The 16,128-nt window shown below is 56.9% G+C and overlaps 3 protein-coding genes across 6 annotated transcripts in view; 2 read left to right on the forward strand and 1 right to left on the reverse strand.

Annotated features, from left to right (window-relative positions):
• The window catches only part of SMG5 (SMG5 nonsense mediated mRNA decay factor), a 44,424-nt gene that overhangs the window by 3,868 nt on the left and 24,428 nt on the right, over positions 1-16,128 (reverse strand). For 2 of the 3 annotated variants that reach the window (XM_032712888.1, XM_032712889.1), the window contains 3 exons: positions 15,729-15,803; positions 14,867-15,005; positions 11,615-14,467 (listed from right to left, as the gene is read on the reverse strand). In XM_032712888.1, coding sequence (XP_032568779.1) covers positions 14,384-14,467; positions 14,867-15,005; positions 15,729-15,803 — 298 coding nt within the window. In that variant the 3' untranslated portion in view covers positions 11,615-14,383. Of the gene's footprint in view, positions 1-11,614; positions 14,468-14,866; positions 15,006-15,728; positions 15,804-16,128 lie in introns of those variants that run through there. The other variant, XR_004361094.1, reaches the window with a different exon arrangement.
• PMF1 (polyamine modulated factor 1) lies at positions 570-4,061 on the forward strand. Its single transcript, XM_032712875.1, has 5 exons — positions 570-787; positions 876-981; positions 1,698-1,798; positions 2,424-2,619; positions 2,939-4,061. The coding sequence occupies exons 1-5, from the start codon at positions 570-572 to the stop codon at positions 2,990-2,992; spliced, it is 675 nt and encodes a 224-aa protein (XP_032568766.1). The 3' UTR covers positions 2,993-4,061.
• Positions 4,175-5,952, forward strand: BGLAP (bone gamma-carboxyglutamate protein). 2 transcript variants are annotated; one of them, XM_032712892.1, is made up of 4 exons: positions 4,175-5,140; positions 5,407-5,451; positions 5,535-5,601; positions 5,739-5,952. In XM_032712892.1, exons 1-4 carry the CDS (start codon positions 5,080-5,082, stop codon positions 5,869-5,871), a joined length of 306 nt encoding a protein of 101 aa, XP_032568783.1. In that variant the 5' UTR covers positions 4,175-5,079; the 3' UTR covers positions 5,872-5,952. The 2 variants fall into 2 exon arrangements, with proteins under 2 accessions (XP_032568783.1, XP_032568784.1); XM_032712893.1 differs by having other exon boundaries at positions 5,742-5,952.

Genomic DNA, 16,128 nt, shown 5'->3' on the forward strand with positions numbered 1-16,128 from the left:
AGGGGCAGGGAAAGAGGGTGTTTCCAGGGTGGTTGGGAGAGAGAGGAAGGATTTGCTGCTCTGGTTCAAGGCCCAGAGCTAAAAGGAGGTTGTAGCCAGGTGAGGGTCCCTCTCTTCTCCCAGGCAACCAGCAGTAGGACAGGAGGGCACAGCCTTAAGCTGTACCAGGAGAGGTTTAGGTCGGATATTAGGAGGAAATTCTTTACAGAGAGTGACCAGACATTACAATGGGCTGCCCAGGGAGGTGATAGAGTCACTGTCCTTGGAGGTGTTTAAGAATAGACTCGATGTGGCACTCAGTGCCACAGTCTCGTTGACAAGGTGGTGTTAGGTCAAAGGTTGGACTTGATGAGGCTATATCTAACCTAGCTGATTCTGTGATTCTGTGATTTTGTTGGGAGTGGTTTGACACGTTTTGGGTTTGAGCCGCTCGGGCCCGGCATGGGGAGGCCCCGCCCACCATCGGGCCCCGCCCACAGGCAGAGGGCCCGCCCACTGCCCCTCCGCCCCGGGCGCGCTCCCCTTCCCGCGCTGGCAGCCGGCGGGGGCGGAGCCCCGCGCCCCCACCAATGGGAGCGGCGGGGGCGGGGGCGGCAGCCAATAGGCGGCGGGCGGCGGTGCGAGAGCGCGACCATGGCGGCAGCGGGCGGCGTGGAGGCGCGGCAGCGGTGGCGGCAGCTGAGGGCGATGGCGGCGCTGGCCTGGCCGTGCCCGCGGCCCCAGGCCGCGCCCACGTGTTCTCCACCGTGGTGGACACGTTCCTGGAGAAGCTAGTGACCGCCGGGAGGTGAGGCGGGAGCCGTGGACGGCCGGGAGGCGCCTGCCGGAACTCCGGCCCCGACACTGACCCTGACCCTGACCCCTCGCTCTTGCAGCTACCAGAGATTCGCCAGCTGCTACCGCTGCTTCTACAAGGTGCAGCCCCAGCTGACCAGGAGCATCTACGATCAGTTCATCTCTCAGCTGCAGTCGTCCATCAAGGTGAAGGGGGGAGCGGGCCCGGGGGGCTGCGGAGGGGATTGGAGTCTCCAGAGAGGCTTCAAACTCCCTGTGAAAAAAGCACTGAACGCGTCGGTTTTAAAGGAAGCAAATGCGTTTCTTGAATGGCAAAAGCAGAAAGCTGAGGCAGCTCCCCAAACTTCTCTGTCTTCCCCTGAAAGAGCTGTAGAATCCTTAAGGTTGGAAAAGAGCCTGAAGACCATTAGGTCCAACTGCTCCCCCAGGGCCATCACCCATATCCCCAGGTGCCACATCCATACGTCTGTTAAATCCCTCCAGGGATGGAGACTGAATCCCTGGTGATTCCCAGGATGGAGCCTTCATCCAGGGCAAAGCTGGAGAGACTTTGGACAAAGGCTGGGAGTGCCAGGACAAGGGGAATGGTTCCCACTGCCAGAGGGCAGGGTTAGATGGGATATTGGGAAGAAATCATTCCCTGTGTGGGGAGGCCCTGGCACAGGTTGCTCAGATAAGCTGTGGCTGCCCCATCCCTGGAAGTGTTCGAGATCAGGTTGGATGGGGCTTGGAGCAAGCTGGGCTAGTGGAAGGTGTCCCTGCCCATGGCAGGGGGTGAAACTGGATGAGCTCTAAGATTCCTTCTGACTCAGACCATTCCTTGGTTCCACGCCCAACGAGGGCTCACAAGTGGTGCCTGTGTTTGGGTCCTGCTGAATGCCCCTCATGTCCTTCCCTTGCAGGAGGAGATCCAGGAGATAAAAAACGAAGGGAATCTGGAGGGGCTTTTTAACTCACTGGATAAGATTGTGGAGGAGGCGAAGGACCGGAAGGAACCAGCGTGGTACGGATGGGGAGCAGAGGGATCCATGTTCCTGCAGGGGCAATGTGGGGTTCCTGGGTGACATTTGGATGCTGCAGGGAGGGTCTGAAACCTGCTGTCTCTCTACAGCAACATCACTGGGCCTAAACCACCCAAAAATTAGTTAAATTTGTGCCTCTCTGGGTCAGAGATCCATCTCTCTGAGCTTCCTCAACACAGGGAGGTCAGTGCCTCTGCGGAAAACCCAGTTCTGGCTGATCTGAAGGGCTGATGGGATGTTTTGGGCTCAGCTCCTGTCCAACAGCAGAGCTTCTCTGGGCCCCCGGCCCGATGCCTCGGCAGGTGCTGCGGATACCACCCTGGAAATGGGCCAGGGCTGTGAACCAGCAGCATCAGGGGGTTGTGTTTCTGTTGGGAAGGTGAATCACATCCTGCCTGCTCCAGGCCTCTGCTCCTGGTTGGGTTTGGGGAACTCCCCATTCCCTCCCAGGGGGTTCCCACTCTGGCTGTCCTTGGCTCCCGGTGCCGGAGGAGCTGCAGAGCTGCTCCGGTCTGGCAGCAGCTCGGGGTCACATTGGGGGTGGGGGATGCACTGCTGGGTGGGATCGCTGCTCTCCGGCTGCTCCAGGTGCCGGTGTGTCCCCAGGCGCCCCAGTGGGATCCCGGAGGAGGATGTCCGAAGTGCCCTGGTGCCCTACCTGCTGAAGCACCACTCCTACCTGCGCAAGGTGCTCGGGGAGAAGGAGGAGGAGAACAGGAAGGTGGCCAAGTCTGTGCTGGCGGGGCGGGACAGGATTGCAGAGCTGCAGCAGCTCATCCAGGCTCGCAAACAAGCCTGGCAGGTAAAAACAGATAAAACTCTTCTCCTCACAGCACCAGCCCAACGGAGGCTCGATGGTGCCCAGTTGGTGAACGACATTTAAACCCTCCACTTCTCCAAGGCCTCCCCAGCAGCCAAGTCCTGCTGAAACTGGAGGCCTGGGCATTTTCTCTGGACGTCTCAGGTGCTTTTCCCTTTGCACTGGGTGGGATATGAACTGTTCCCACCGGAGAGGAGGGGGTTGTGTTCTGTGTGTGCAGGGGACAGCAGTGTGTGTGACACACTCAGCCCTGAGTGGGGAGCCACATCCTGCTGAGCTCTGCGTGTTGTTTCCCTTCCAGGCGATTGGTAAAGAGCAGCAAGAGCTCATCACGACATTCCAGGAGCCCCAGTGAGGCCGTGGGGAGCCTCCCAGGTGGGATGTGCTCAGCCCCCCAAACTCAGAACTGCCCCATCAGGCCACTGCCCTGGGACTGGAAAAGCTGGCACAATCTGATCAGATTTGGTGAAGAAACAAAAAAGAATACATTGGGATCTTTGGAAACAGATGGCAATTCCCTATTCCCCGCTCTGCTCGACAAGGAGGAGAGTCCCAAGAGTATGTCTATATGCTCACCTGGTCCCTCCCTGCTGTGACAGCCCTGATTCCAGCTACTAAAGCCACATTTTGGGCCTTGTAGGTATTTTAGCTGCATGTTAGACAAAAACCAGTGCCTTCTGCCCCAAGCTGGGCTATGGCCAGGCCTGAGGAGCCTGGGAGCAGGAGCACATGCAGCCCAGGGCAGGTTCCAGCTGCCACAGCCCGTGAGGCAGCCGATGTTCTTGCCCGTGTTTGCCGGTTCGTTCAGTCTCCGTGTGCTCACGGACGTGGCAGCAGCTCCTCCAAGTCCCTCCTTGCCGTTTATTTTGTTTTCCCAAGTTATTCTCCAACCCTGCTCCCCTTCCAGCAGCATGAGGGATCTGGGCATGTGCTGTTGGCGTGCAGGGTTTGGAACGGCCTTGCCTCAGCTCCATGGGCTCATGGCACAGGGGGTTTAATGTTTCCCTGTGGAACCTCCTGGAACCAAACTGATTTTACCCATCTGGAGTTGTCTGTTATGGCCTCGTTGGAAGTTTGCCTGGCTGGGAAAGTGAGGGTTCCCGGGATCTGCCTGGTGAAGCCCCACGAACGACAGTGTCTTCAGCGTGGAGGAAAGGTCATCCCTTGAGGCTGGGCAGGGAATGAGGAAAGTCCCCCGAGGACTGAGGGGGCAGCCCTGTCCGGCAGCCACTGAGGGCAGCAGGTTCCAGGTCACCTGTCTGGGACATCCCCAGGGAGAGGCCGTGCCCTGGGACAAACCCAGAGCAGCAGCAGCCGTTTGCACCACGCCCTGACCTCTTTGCAATTAGAGCCCTGGACGGAGCGGCTGCTGCAGTTTCCCCTCGCCGCGCTGGAATCTGAATAAATTGGGGCTGTTGTTCGTGGCTTGGCTCACTTGGCCCACTTACTCTGTACTTTATGGGTTTGTCTGACAGGCTCTAGGGTCAGCATTTCTCTCCTCCTCCTCCTCCACCCCAAAGCCTCCAGTTCCGCTTTTCAAGACAGGGCTGGGATTTATAGGATCTGAAAGCGGTCAGGATCCCAAATAGGAATCTCACCCAGCGGCCCCAAGGAATCCCATGGCCCAGAGCCCTCCTGGAGTTAAACAGGAGCAAACTGGGGGTGGGTGAGCACCCAGACACTGCTGGGGTCTGGGGGAGAGGAGCATGTGAAAGGATGGATAGATGCGAGAAGTTCTGCTGGTCCAGCTGTCCCACTCCCCTGCACAGGGCCAGAAGCACTAATTTTGTTCTGGAAAAGCCCTGTTTGGGGGTTTTTAGAGATGCTGGACCTCTCTCAGGTCCTGCTTTTGGGACCAGCTGCTGCCCTGGCCATGCAGCCTGTAGGATGTGACATGGGAGAGCTGCATGAGACCAAGGGTACAGGCACCTACCTGCTTGCCCTCCTCCTGGGACACAGCACAACACTACCACAAGAGGAGCATGTGCCGGTCCCCAAAAAATGGGCCAACGAGTCCTCACTGGCCCTGCACAGGGAGGAAAACCCCACAGGTTTTGTCAGGAAAGTGTACTGGTGTGGCAGCAGCCTGCTGCAATCCAGCAGTGGGAAGGGGGACAGGGTAGTGGGGGACTGGGAGTTTCCCAGTGCCCCATTGCCTGTCCCAGGGGTCACAGGGTGCTGCCAGGCCAGCAGGGCTGGGCCCACCAGGAAATCCCCCTTGGCCTGGGGCTGTGTTTCCCTCCCTTTGTGGGCTCTGGCCAGGCACGAGGGGACCAAGTTCATCCCAAACCATAATTGCCATCTGTTCTGGCAGCTCCGGCCGCAGCGGATGTGCTGGAAATAACCCTGGTGGGGCTGTGGCCTCCCCTCGCTGGGGCTGCAGCACCCTATAAATCCACTCAGGCAGCCGGGGGTGCAGCAAGCCCAGTGCAGGGAGGCACCATGAAGCCCCTCGTGCTGCTGACCCTGCTGGCCCTGCTCACCCTCGGCGTCTGCCGCAGAGGTACCCGTGAGTCCGGGGATGATGGGGCTGGGGGTGGGCCGTGCCCTGGGAAAGGCTCTGGTGGGAGCAAAGGGACTGAGGGAGATTTGCTGAGCCCTGGGGCAGCGAGGGTACGGGGCTGGAGCAGAGAGATGGGGAGCAGGATGTCCTTTGACAGGCTGGTGAGTCTCAGTGATGGGTCTGAGCCTCCAAAGGAGGAGTGAAGTGAGGGCAGGAGCCTGCATGGGACCTTCCCGAGCCCACCCACTGCTCCTTGTCACCTCTAGCTGCCGATCGCTCCACCAGCGCCGACGACTCTCCCAGCTCTGAAGGTGAGTGACCACGGCCATGTTGCCCCCGCTGTCCCAGGGACGGGGGGGCACAACCCCCCTGACTCACTGCGCTGTCCCCTCAGCTTTCATCTCCAGGCGTGCCAGTGCCCAGGTGGTCCAGAGGCAGAAGCGGAATTACGGCTATGGCAGGTAGTGCTCGGTCCTGGGCCAGGGCTCACAGCCCCCAGGTGACACTGAGGGGGTCCCCGCTGGCTCGGCCCCTCTCCAGGAGCCTCCAGCCCCCACGGGACCCCCCAACACTCCCCTGAGTCCCCCGTCTGTCTCAGCAGCGTCTATGCAGCCCCGCCGGACCCGCTGGAGGCGAAGCGTGAGGTATGCGAGCTCAACCCCGACTGTGACGAGCTGGCCGACCAGGTCGGTTTGCAGGAGGCGTATCGGCGCTACTACGGCTTCGTGTAGCCCCCGCCACCCTCTGGCCGCGCTGCGGGGCAGGGGCTGAGCTCTGAGCACCCCTCACCCCCCTCTTTACACCCTCTCTGTTAGCCCTGAAAAGAAATAAATGCATATTGTGGAGCCAGTTCCTTCCCGGGCTGGGGGGGGTGGGAAATGGGAGGCTTCAGTGGACGTGCCCCATGTCCCCCCACCCCACACGGCTGAGGACCTCTGGACCCCCTCCTTGTCCCCTCTCAGGCTCCACGGTGGAATGATGTCACCACACCTGGATCCTGTCCCTGGCAATGAGGAACCCAGTGCTGCACCACCATTATTCCATTTTATTTTGAAGCTGCTTCTCTCAAGCGTGGGGTTATGGGGGACAGCAGGGCTTCTCTGTGCACCCCAGGGTCCTGCACCCTGCCCAGCTACGGGGCTTCTGTCACAAACCACTCTAATTACTCATTAACCCTGACACACACAAACACGTGCACACACTGCTGAGTCCCCATGTAGGGTGATGTATCATCCCTGCCCCAAATTCGTGGAATCACAGCTGGTTTGTGTTGGAAGAGACCTGAAAGCTCATCTTGTTCCACCTCTCCCTGCCATGGGCAGGGACACCTTCCACTATCACAAGTTGCTCCAAGTCCCGTCCAACCTGGCCTTGAACACTTCCAGGGATGGAGCAGCCACAGCTTCTCTGGGCAACCTGTGCCAGGGCCTCACCACCCACCTCCTGCACCCATCTCCCAGTTCACCTCCTGCCACAGCCCCTGGAGTCCTGTGGGACAAGACCACTGGCCCATGCTCAGCCAGGGCACTGGGGACAACCCCATCAACCTCTGCTCCCACCACTTGCAGCCTCTGCCAGTCCTCCACACCTTTCCCTGAGCCCAAACCTGTCAGTTCTGCCTCCAGCCCTGTGCATGCAGCCCCTGGGGCTGATACCGAGCAGTGGCCATGCTGCAGCAAGACATGGACACACAGGCACAGACACAGAGACACACAGACATGTTCCAGCAGCTTGGCACCTTGGCTTTGGGCCTAAGCAATGGGAACCACCAAGAGGACCCCACAGCTGAGAAGGAGGAAACCTCCAGCCCCAATTTCCTTACCCCAAACATACTGGGAGTAGCAGGAGAGGCCAGTGCAGACAAAGGAGTTCAAAGCAAAGGACAAAGTATCAGTGCCAAAAGCTGCCGACTCAGTGGTTCACCATCATGGAGGCACTGTAGGCAAACATCGAGGTGCTGGCAGCTCCCTGCCCCATCCACACCCCTGTGCCAGCCCCTCTTCACAGAGCTCCCCCAGGCCAGAGGGACTGAGGGCTCTGCAACTGTAGAAGCAGCAGATGTGGCAGGCAGGTGCTGACATGGAGCTGAAGGTGTGGGTGCAGCTGGAGGGGAAGGGGTAGAGGCAGAGCAGCAGGTAGACGAGCAGGGGCTGAGGGTGGGGCTCCTGGCAGAGCTCTAGGGAGGAGAGCACCAGGAAGTGCCACACGAAATACCTGTGAGGGCAGAGCATGTTTTGGGGTGAGCTCCATCCCAGTTCCTTCTCCTGATCTCTGTCCCTGTCTTCCTCCTTGTCCCCATCTCCATCTACATCCCCTCTTCACCCCCAGCCCTGTTCCCAGCCCTGTCCCCATCTCCATGACTGTCCCTTGCCCCCATTCCCATCTCCATCCTTTTGTCACTCCCATCCTTGTCTCTGTCCCCATCCCATCTCCATCCTCATCCCTGTCACTATCCTGTATTCCCACACCCATCACCACTCCTATTCCCATCCTCATCTCCATCCCTGTCCCATCCCCACCAGGTCAGCAGGAAGTGTGCCCAGATGCAACTGTCTCGTTCTTCATCTGAAAGGAGCTGAGGGCACAGCCATGGGCTGAGCTCTTGGGGTGCCACTATCCTGACATGATCCCACTCTCCCAGAAGATCTGTGGGGACATTAGGGTTGGTCAGGGAACATCCCAGGGAGGGTGGGGCAGCCCAAGATCTGCTGTGGGGTTATGGTGGGTGGGAAAACTGAGGCAGGGTGGGCTGGGAGTATCTCCCAGCTGGAGCAAGGCTGGGTGGGGAGTCCAGATGATTTCCCACCTCGAATGAGGGAATTGGGGAAAGAATCCTGGCGGCAGAGCCCCCTTCCCCCAGTCACACCTTGCGGACCCTGAAGATCTGAGGCAGCTTTACCAGCAGCATCCCGGGGCCGCGGCGTTTAGGGCGGGGAGGGATCGGGGCTCGGGGCTGCAGGAGCCAGGACGGACACGCCGTAGAAGGCTCCCGGCTTTTTTCCAGGGTTGTGCCCAGCAAAGTCCACTCTCTGACTCTTTCAGAGAGCCACAGGCTAGGCAAGATCAAGATCCCAGGCCCAGGATAGGGGGAGCATGGTGGGGCCATGGGTGGGTGCTGGCAGCTGTCAGGTGGGCTGCAGGAAAGAGCCAGATCCTGCCTCATCCCCGCGGAGGCTCCCAGCCCTGGGGATGTCCCGGGCAGATGCAGCCTTAGGGCAAGGCCACCATGGCAGAGATGAGCCCACTCAAATACCCTGGAGACAGGACCCCTCACCGTGCAGGGGGAGTTACCTCCGGTGTGCTGCAGGGCTTGGATGAGGGCACAGGAACCTCCACCGCTGGAGGGGCCATTGCAAAGTGGCTCCGGGCACCGGATCTTAAATTGCCACCGAACTGAGAGAGCTGGGGCAGGCGACGGATCCGAGTGCAAGTCCACACAGGGACTCTCATAAACACCCAGCTGGGTCCCACCAGAGGAGACCTGGGACGGGAGAGGTGGAAAACTCAAAAGTCTGGGGAAACAAAACTGGCCCGGCAGCAGCAGGAGGGCTGGTGGCGGCTCTGGCTCAGTCCATGGGGGTGATGCCAGCAGAGGCTCCGCACCGCAGCTGGACGGAGCCACTGCTCGAGGGGGCGGAGGGCTGAGCTGAAAGCGGGATCAGTGCCTTCCAAGTCCCCATCCTTGGGGATTTACTGACCCCCGGAGGGCTTGTGTTGGGTGCTGGGCACAGCATGAGCAGCTTGAATCCACCCTGTGCCTGCCCGGGACTCGGCGGCCAGTCCACACCAGCAGGTCTCTGCTGCTCCAGCAGCTCCGGCCAAGGGGAAGCCGCGGGTCCCCAGTAGTGTTGGCAGGAGGCCTGTAGGAGGGTTTGGGGTCTCCACGCCAGGATGCGGACCCTGGTGCTGAACAGTCCCTCCAAAATAACCTGCATAAGCACAGCAAACCCAGGCAGGGTTCAAGGCGGGGGAATGACACGTCTTGCCAGGGGAAGGGGGAAGTGGAGGCACAGAGAGAGAGGGGAATGGGCTGTGAGGGAGGCTGGAGAGATGGCAGCTCCTGGGGTCCCTGAGGACTCGGCTCCCCGACGAGCAGGACCAGGAGTCCCAGCCCCTGACCAGTGTTGTGACCTTTTCCTGTTTCAATTTCATCCTCAGTCCATTCCCATGCAAAGGGCATGGGACAAACTCCCACCCATGGTACCCCTGCAGCAAGACACTGCCTGTAGGGACTGATGACGAAGGCTCAGGGTTTGTTATGGGGTCAGCAGCACATCCACAGCCTATACAGGGCCAGGAATGCCGGTGGCCTCTTGGCACAGTCCTCCCGAGCTGGAAGAGATGTTCCCAGTCCCAGTGGAGGGGACGGAGCCAGCAGTGACAGTCCCTTTGTGCCAGGGCGGTGTTGGGACACAGGGCACGTCTCACCCACAGCCCATTCCCTCACTGGGGACTGAAGCCGGATTTGCCTTTTCACAACCCCCCTCTCCAAGCTTCCCACCGCTGGCAGCCTCCAAAGAACGGGAGAGGGAGAGGGAATTATGTCGGTGCCTGGCTCGGTGCTTCCCACTAGTAGAGCAAATCAGGGAGCTCTGCTGGTGAGTCAGAATGAATACAGGGAAGGGAACACCGATTCATTTTCTTTTCCCCCTACAAAACATTCTCCAGCTTCCCTTGTCATCAGCGTGCAGTGGGACCTAGCCCACCCACTGTGCCCAGTGCCTGGAATGGACACCAAAAAGTTACATATTTTAAAAATTTACACTTCCCCCCTCCCCTGGTAAAACCAAGCTGCGAAGGCTCCCAGTGAGCCACAGCGGGTTCTTCTGCGGGGATCAGAGGTATTCCTGTGGTAGCAGCACGTGGAATCCTGGAAAGAGGGTGAACTCATTCCAAACTGCAGAGGCAGCAATGGAAATGCTATTTCCATCAGAAGGACAAGGAAGGATCCACCTGCATTTTTTTCCTGAAAAGCAGAAAGTTTGGTCAGCAAAGCACACATTTGAGGGCAGATTCTGAGACAGAGAATGTAGCCAACTCTGGGGCTGCACAGGAAAGGCAGAATGGTGTGGGAAGGACCACAGGATACGAGGTACAAACATCTCATATTTTATTAAGCCAGTCAATGTGTTCGGACCACTGTCACATGCTGCGAGCCCCAGCCCCTCCTCGCCCAGCTGGGCCCTGAGCCCCCTCGTCCCCCAGCGAGAGCGAAACCCCCTGGCTCTGCAGGCCCGTGTGCCACAGGAGGGCTGAGGAGAGGTGATTGTCCCTTGCCTCGAACCAACAGTCCTCTCGCTGCCAGTGGCAGGGCCAGCAACACAGCCCCTGTGCCAGCCCACCCTGTCCCCCCCCCGCTGGCTGGGCCAGCGCTGCTGCGTGCCAACAAGGAAAAGAACCCTAAATTGAAGATGCAAGAGAAAACCCGAGGCACTGCAGGTGGCCTCAAGCCCAGCAAAGATGGGAACAGAGGAATGAGTTGCTCCAAACAGCCCATGAAACCACAGAGTAGAAGCCCAATGAGCACCAGCGGTCGTGTCCACCCCGGTGTGAGGACAGCCCAGCCAGCCTCAGCCACCACAGACCTACATCCTCTCAGCATGGGGTCACCCCAAAAACCCCCAACAGCTCAACTGGGTGGTAACAAAGAGAAAACCAAACCCAAGAAACACACAAAAACACATGAAAACCCTTGGGTTTGGCCCACAAGATGGTTTTTCCATTTGCCCTCCCTCCCAGCAAAGCGGGTGCTACGAAACTGGCTTGGATCTGGTCTGGGCAAGCCTGGAGTCAGTGCAGGAGCAGCACTGCAGGGATGAGCTGTGGCAGCGCCTGCAGTCTCCAACCTGCCCGATGCTCTCGTGGTGAGGCAGCTCACAGCTCTGGTTGGGATGCACAGGCTGGGGGATGTCTGAGGGAGACCCCACCACAGCGCACAGGAGCCACAGGATACATGGAGCCTCCCACAGACCGTCCTGTTTGCTCTGCATCAATGACCACCACCCCAGAGCAGGGACACCAGTGCCAGCTCGGGGCCCTGTTGAGGTGTGGATGATGCACCAAATCCCAGGATGAGCAAACAGGTACAGGCCCTCAGACAGCAGATCTGTGCAATTTATCCCCAGGGAGGAAACTCCAGCTCATCCCAAGCACTGGGATGGGGGCTGAGAAGTGCCTTCCTTTACCCCAACCCTAAAGATGACACATTGAGCCCCCTCAGAAGACCATGTGTGCCAGAGGACCCCACGTGCCATCGCCCTGAGGCCGCTTTGCAGTCACACTGCTCCAGAGCTTTGGAGTCTACTGCTTTTTAAGCTCCATGTATCTGAGCGGGAACATGCATCCCCAAACCATTCACCAGGTTCTCAACCACAGCCACGCACTCTGGAGAGGGAACAAGAGCAGTTACTAAGGACAGCCTCTGCTTTTGCTATGTGGCCTCGCATGGGCTCACGGTAGCTCCACAAACTCTGGTTACAGAAATTGAGTTTATTTACTTTTGTTCTTAAACTGTGCCCTGTGCCCAAACGAGGCCTTGGTGACCCAGGACACTGTGCCAGCCCCAGCCTCCAGCCCCAGCCCCTGACCCCACGGCACTTGGCTCCCAGCTCCCATCCTGCACAGCTCTGGGAGATGCACAAACTGAGACACTTGCCACCAGTGAGACAGGGATTCCCTCTGGGTTGCTGCACTGCCTGCACTGCTCTTCCCTCCCCTCCAGATCCGGCTGGGACCAAGGGAATGACCAGCCTGGAACGAAGCTGAGCAGTACCCCCAGCTCCTCACTGCTCTGACTGCAGCTTCACCAACCCCAAGCGCGGCTGGGGGACAACTGCGAGGGCTCTCAGGAGACACATACAGTCAGGCTCAGCCCCAGCTGACTCCCAGACGGCTCTGCTGTGCTCAGGATCAGGGGAGTTCCCTATCAGCAAGAAAAAGCAGAGCCCACCACACCCTCGAGCCAGGCCCCCACCAGACAAGGAGTGTTTCACTACAAGAGCAGCACTCTGCATATCAGCTGAGGCGCAGAGGGTGATGCCTCTGCTTTCCACCATGTCTCACAAGGTGATTCCCTTCTCTTTTCCCACCCCATCAAACAGAAATAATAAGCTACACAAACACCACCACTGGAGGGAAGAGTGACTGAGTTTCACAGCCCATCTCAGATCCCCAAGAACTTCCAAGGTGAGCCAGAGTCTTTGACCTGCTGTTCTGTGTATGTCCTTTCCTTGGCTTAGCCAAGCAAAGCACTTTGTTTCAGGAAGAGCTGCAAAATGGAAAATCGTGTAGGGAAACCCCTGTCCCTCCCCCACCCCCGCCTGTCAGCCTCCAGGGATGGATCCACCTGAACTGTGGAGCTTGGCATTTCCCTCTGCTGCATTGCAAAGGAGCTGGAACTGGAAAAGAAATGAATCCTCTGGGACTTGTGCTGGTATTCTTAGTTTTTACCTGAAAACAAGGAACATCCTGCCCTTGCAGTACAACACACTGTGCTCAGAGCCCACACAGACTGGAGGATGTGACTTGCCTTCCCATCTTACACCCCGGCTGTAGCAGCTTCTGGCTGGCTCGTGTGAGAACACACACAGGTAGAAGACTCAAGTGGTTTGTACTTGCATAGCTGCTGCTGGTTCATGTGGGTGGAGACATCTGTTCCATGGGCACACGGAGGCAGAGGGAGCACAAAGAGGCCACCCAGCCCCTCTCCCACTGCCCTGTGAGGAACCCGCGACTTCACGTCCAAGCGCCGGTGAGTGACAACGTGCGAGACACAGGTTGCGTTAGATGCTGTTGGGATGGAGGTCTGTGAGGTCCCTCACGGGTCCTCTGGGGAACCAGCTCTTCTAGCATCTGTCCAGGTAGCATCATCCCTCCCGTCTGGGATGCAAAAAGTACGGAATGGTCCATGAGCTTGGTCCTCCTGGGCAGTGGCGGTCATGGCACTGCCTCTGCCGGCCCTGAGGGACACGAAGAGGGGGGACACAAATGCTCCAGCTCTGCAGCCCTCTCTAGCATGACATAGCAGCAGTGGTGCATTGAACAACCAGCAGAAGATAATGGCTTTTGGGATCCTCCTTCCTCCTCCACACTCCATTGCAAGATTTAGGGAAAAAAAGGGGGGGAAAAAGAAAAGACAAAAAAAGAGGTGTTGGGTTCTTTGGAGACGTCCCCTCCATCTCAGGGTTGCAGTGCTCAAGCCAAGCAGTTGAGCCTTATCGGTGTTTAAATCCCACCTGGCTCTTCTCTCTCTTCCAGCCACTCTGCTGGATTGCTCCTTTCCTCCGAGGTCTAATGTTGGAAGCAAAGTGGGAGAGACTGGGGATAAAGGCAGAGAGTCCTGTGGCCTCCCTGGAGCAGCACAGCCAAGCTCATGTCGCTCGTGAAGTGTGTGGCTCGTAGGGAGAGGGGGATGTGCACCATGGGGCTGCTCTCTCCTTGCAGGCCCACATCCCTTTGCACTGAGCCCGCTCCATTGGGGACTGGGAAAGGAAATAAATATGCTTGTTCTAAGACAAAAAAAATTATATTAAGAGCTTTCCCCCCCTTTTAAATAGCATAATTGTTTCCTTTTCTCTCTGACACTGGAAGAGTATCCAGAACCCCAAGGGAAATCCTCTTTTTCCTGTTTTTTTTAATATTACTTATATATATAAAACTGAAGAATTAAAAGGAAAAAAGTCCCTTGAAAAATAATTAATTCAAAGGAGGGGAAAAAAAAAGAAAAAAAAAGACTATCTGCTTTCCTGTCCCCAGATTGCCAAACAAGAGTAAAACACTCTTTGGATCTTCTTTCCCAAGCTGGAGGGCTCCGTTTCCGCCATGCTGGTTTGGTTTCGCTGAAGTCAAGTCCACGCTCTGAACCACCGGCCCATTCTGCTGGCCAAGCAAGCTTTTGGAGGAAGGAGGGGGATGAAAGACTGCCCGTCTCTCGCCCATCTCTGCCGACTGGGAGAAGGGCAGAGCTCTGCCCCGGCGGTGCCGAGGGGCCTCTCTCAGAGCAGTTGGCGCCATCGGAGCTGTACAGCCGTCTGGTCAGGATGCAGGTGGAGGGTGTCTGTGTGCGTGCCCACATTGGATTTTTTTTGTTTTTTAATTCGTTTGGGTAGGTATTTTTGTTACTGTTGCTGCTGCTGCTGCTTCTTCGTGTCTAAGTGTCGCCCAGATTGTTGTTTCCTTCGGTCAGACGCTGCACGTTCCGAGAGGGGGAGAGAAAGGTTCACCAACCCGATGCCTTTCTGACCATCAGCCCATCTCTTTCCACTGCTTGTAGAACTCCAGAACATTTTTTATTTCTACACTGGCATTGGCGGCTGCCTGGATGGCAGACTGCAAGCAAACACAGACAAAACAGGCAGTTATTTTTTTCCTTGCCTTGTCAAGACAACTGCCGTTCCCAAACTGGGGACTCTCCAGCAGTCTGGCATGGCTGGAAGGCCCAATTCTCCCAATTCTCATTGCTCTGGCACAAGAGGCCTGCACAGACATGAAATTCAATTCTCTCACCTCTTCCCGGATACTCTGTACCATGAGAGCATGACAAACCAAGGAACTTTCAAGGAAAAAGGAATCTCAACTTACAAGCTAACTTTGGGAAACCCAGGGAAGTTATTAGCCAAGGCAGAAAGGCAGAAAACATAAAAAAAAAAAAAAATCTTGTCAATCAATCATATTTTACCCTTGATAGGAAGCAGAACAGCTCAGCTCAGCCAGGAAAGAGCTACTGACCTGCATGGGCACCGAAAATGTGCTTGGGTCCTCCAGCTGGAAGCCTGTGATGATGGTGACCATTCCCGTGGTGTCGTCCTCTCCACTCCCTTGGGACACTGTCAGTTGTTTGCAGCTGTCCAGTATTTTATAGAGATTCCTGCCAGAAAAGATAACCAGAGGGGAAGGTTAGTGGGAAGATCACATCTGCTTGGAAAGGACTTTTCTGAGACCCTTCTGAGCAAAAGTACTAAATGTGAGACATGCAGATGGATGTCCCTAACTTCAGGGAATTTCATCATTACTCACTGTATTGGGTTTGTGTGGCCAGGTTTTGGTTATGTGGGGGCTACAGGGGTGGTTTCTGTGAGAAGCTGCCAGAAGCTTCTCCCATGTCCAGCAGAGCCAATGCCAGCCAACTCCAGGACGGACCCGCCGCAATGGCAGAAACAACAAGTAACCATGACCCCCACCCCCCACCTCCCTGTGCCGCTGGGCAGGGAGGAGGCAGAACTTGGAAGGAGGGCAGGGTGGGGGGAAGACGTTTTTAAGATTTATTTTATTTCTCATTCTTCTGCTCTGATTCTGTCAGTAATAAATTTAACGAATATCACCACTTTGAGTCTGTTTTGCCCGTGACAGTGGTGATCTCTCCCAGTCTTTATTTCAACTCATGAATCTTTTGTTATATTTTGTTATATTTTCTCTCCTCTGTCCAGTTGCAGAGGGGAGTGAGAAAGTGGCTTTAGTGTGTCCAGGTGGGTAAACCCACTACACTCACATAGAACAAGTTCTATAATGGGTTCCAGTGCTAACACCTCTCCCCAAAGCCACCTGTCTGCTGGGAACCAGGCTCAGAGACCTCCAGATGCTGAAATCTTACCAGGCATCTAAATCTTGTCTCTTCAATTTATGCCTCTCAAAGCTCTTCCCAACATCCTTCTGGCAACGAATGTACCTAGGAGAGAGCAGAGTCTCTGAGCTCACATGGAGACCATCACACAGACCAAAGTCAGTGCCCTACAGCAGCTCCTCCAGGTGCTTCAGGGTCTTTTACTGGCTATTACCAATCCAAATAACACCTAAAGGCCTGCCCAAGGAATCCCCTGTGAATCCCTTTGATCACCTCCCTGCCTCACCATCATCCCTGCTCACAGCACCACATCTCAAAGCCCACCAGCCCCAACATGGGCCTCAAAGATGCAGTTTGTCCTCACAGCTCTTTGTGCTTCTGCAGAACACCGAGGCACAGTCCAGCTCTTCCAGCGCTTCCAGTGCAGTGG

This window comes from Chiroxiphia lanceolata, chromosome 29 (assembly GCF_009829145.1).
Source record: "Chiroxiphia lanceolata isolate bChiLan1 chromosome 29, bChiLan1.pri, whole genome shotgun sequence".
In the NCBI taxonomy this organism is placed as follows: domain Eukaryota; kingdom Metazoa; phylum Chordata; class Aves; order Passeriformes; family Pipridae; genus Chiroxiphia; species Chiroxiphia lanceolata.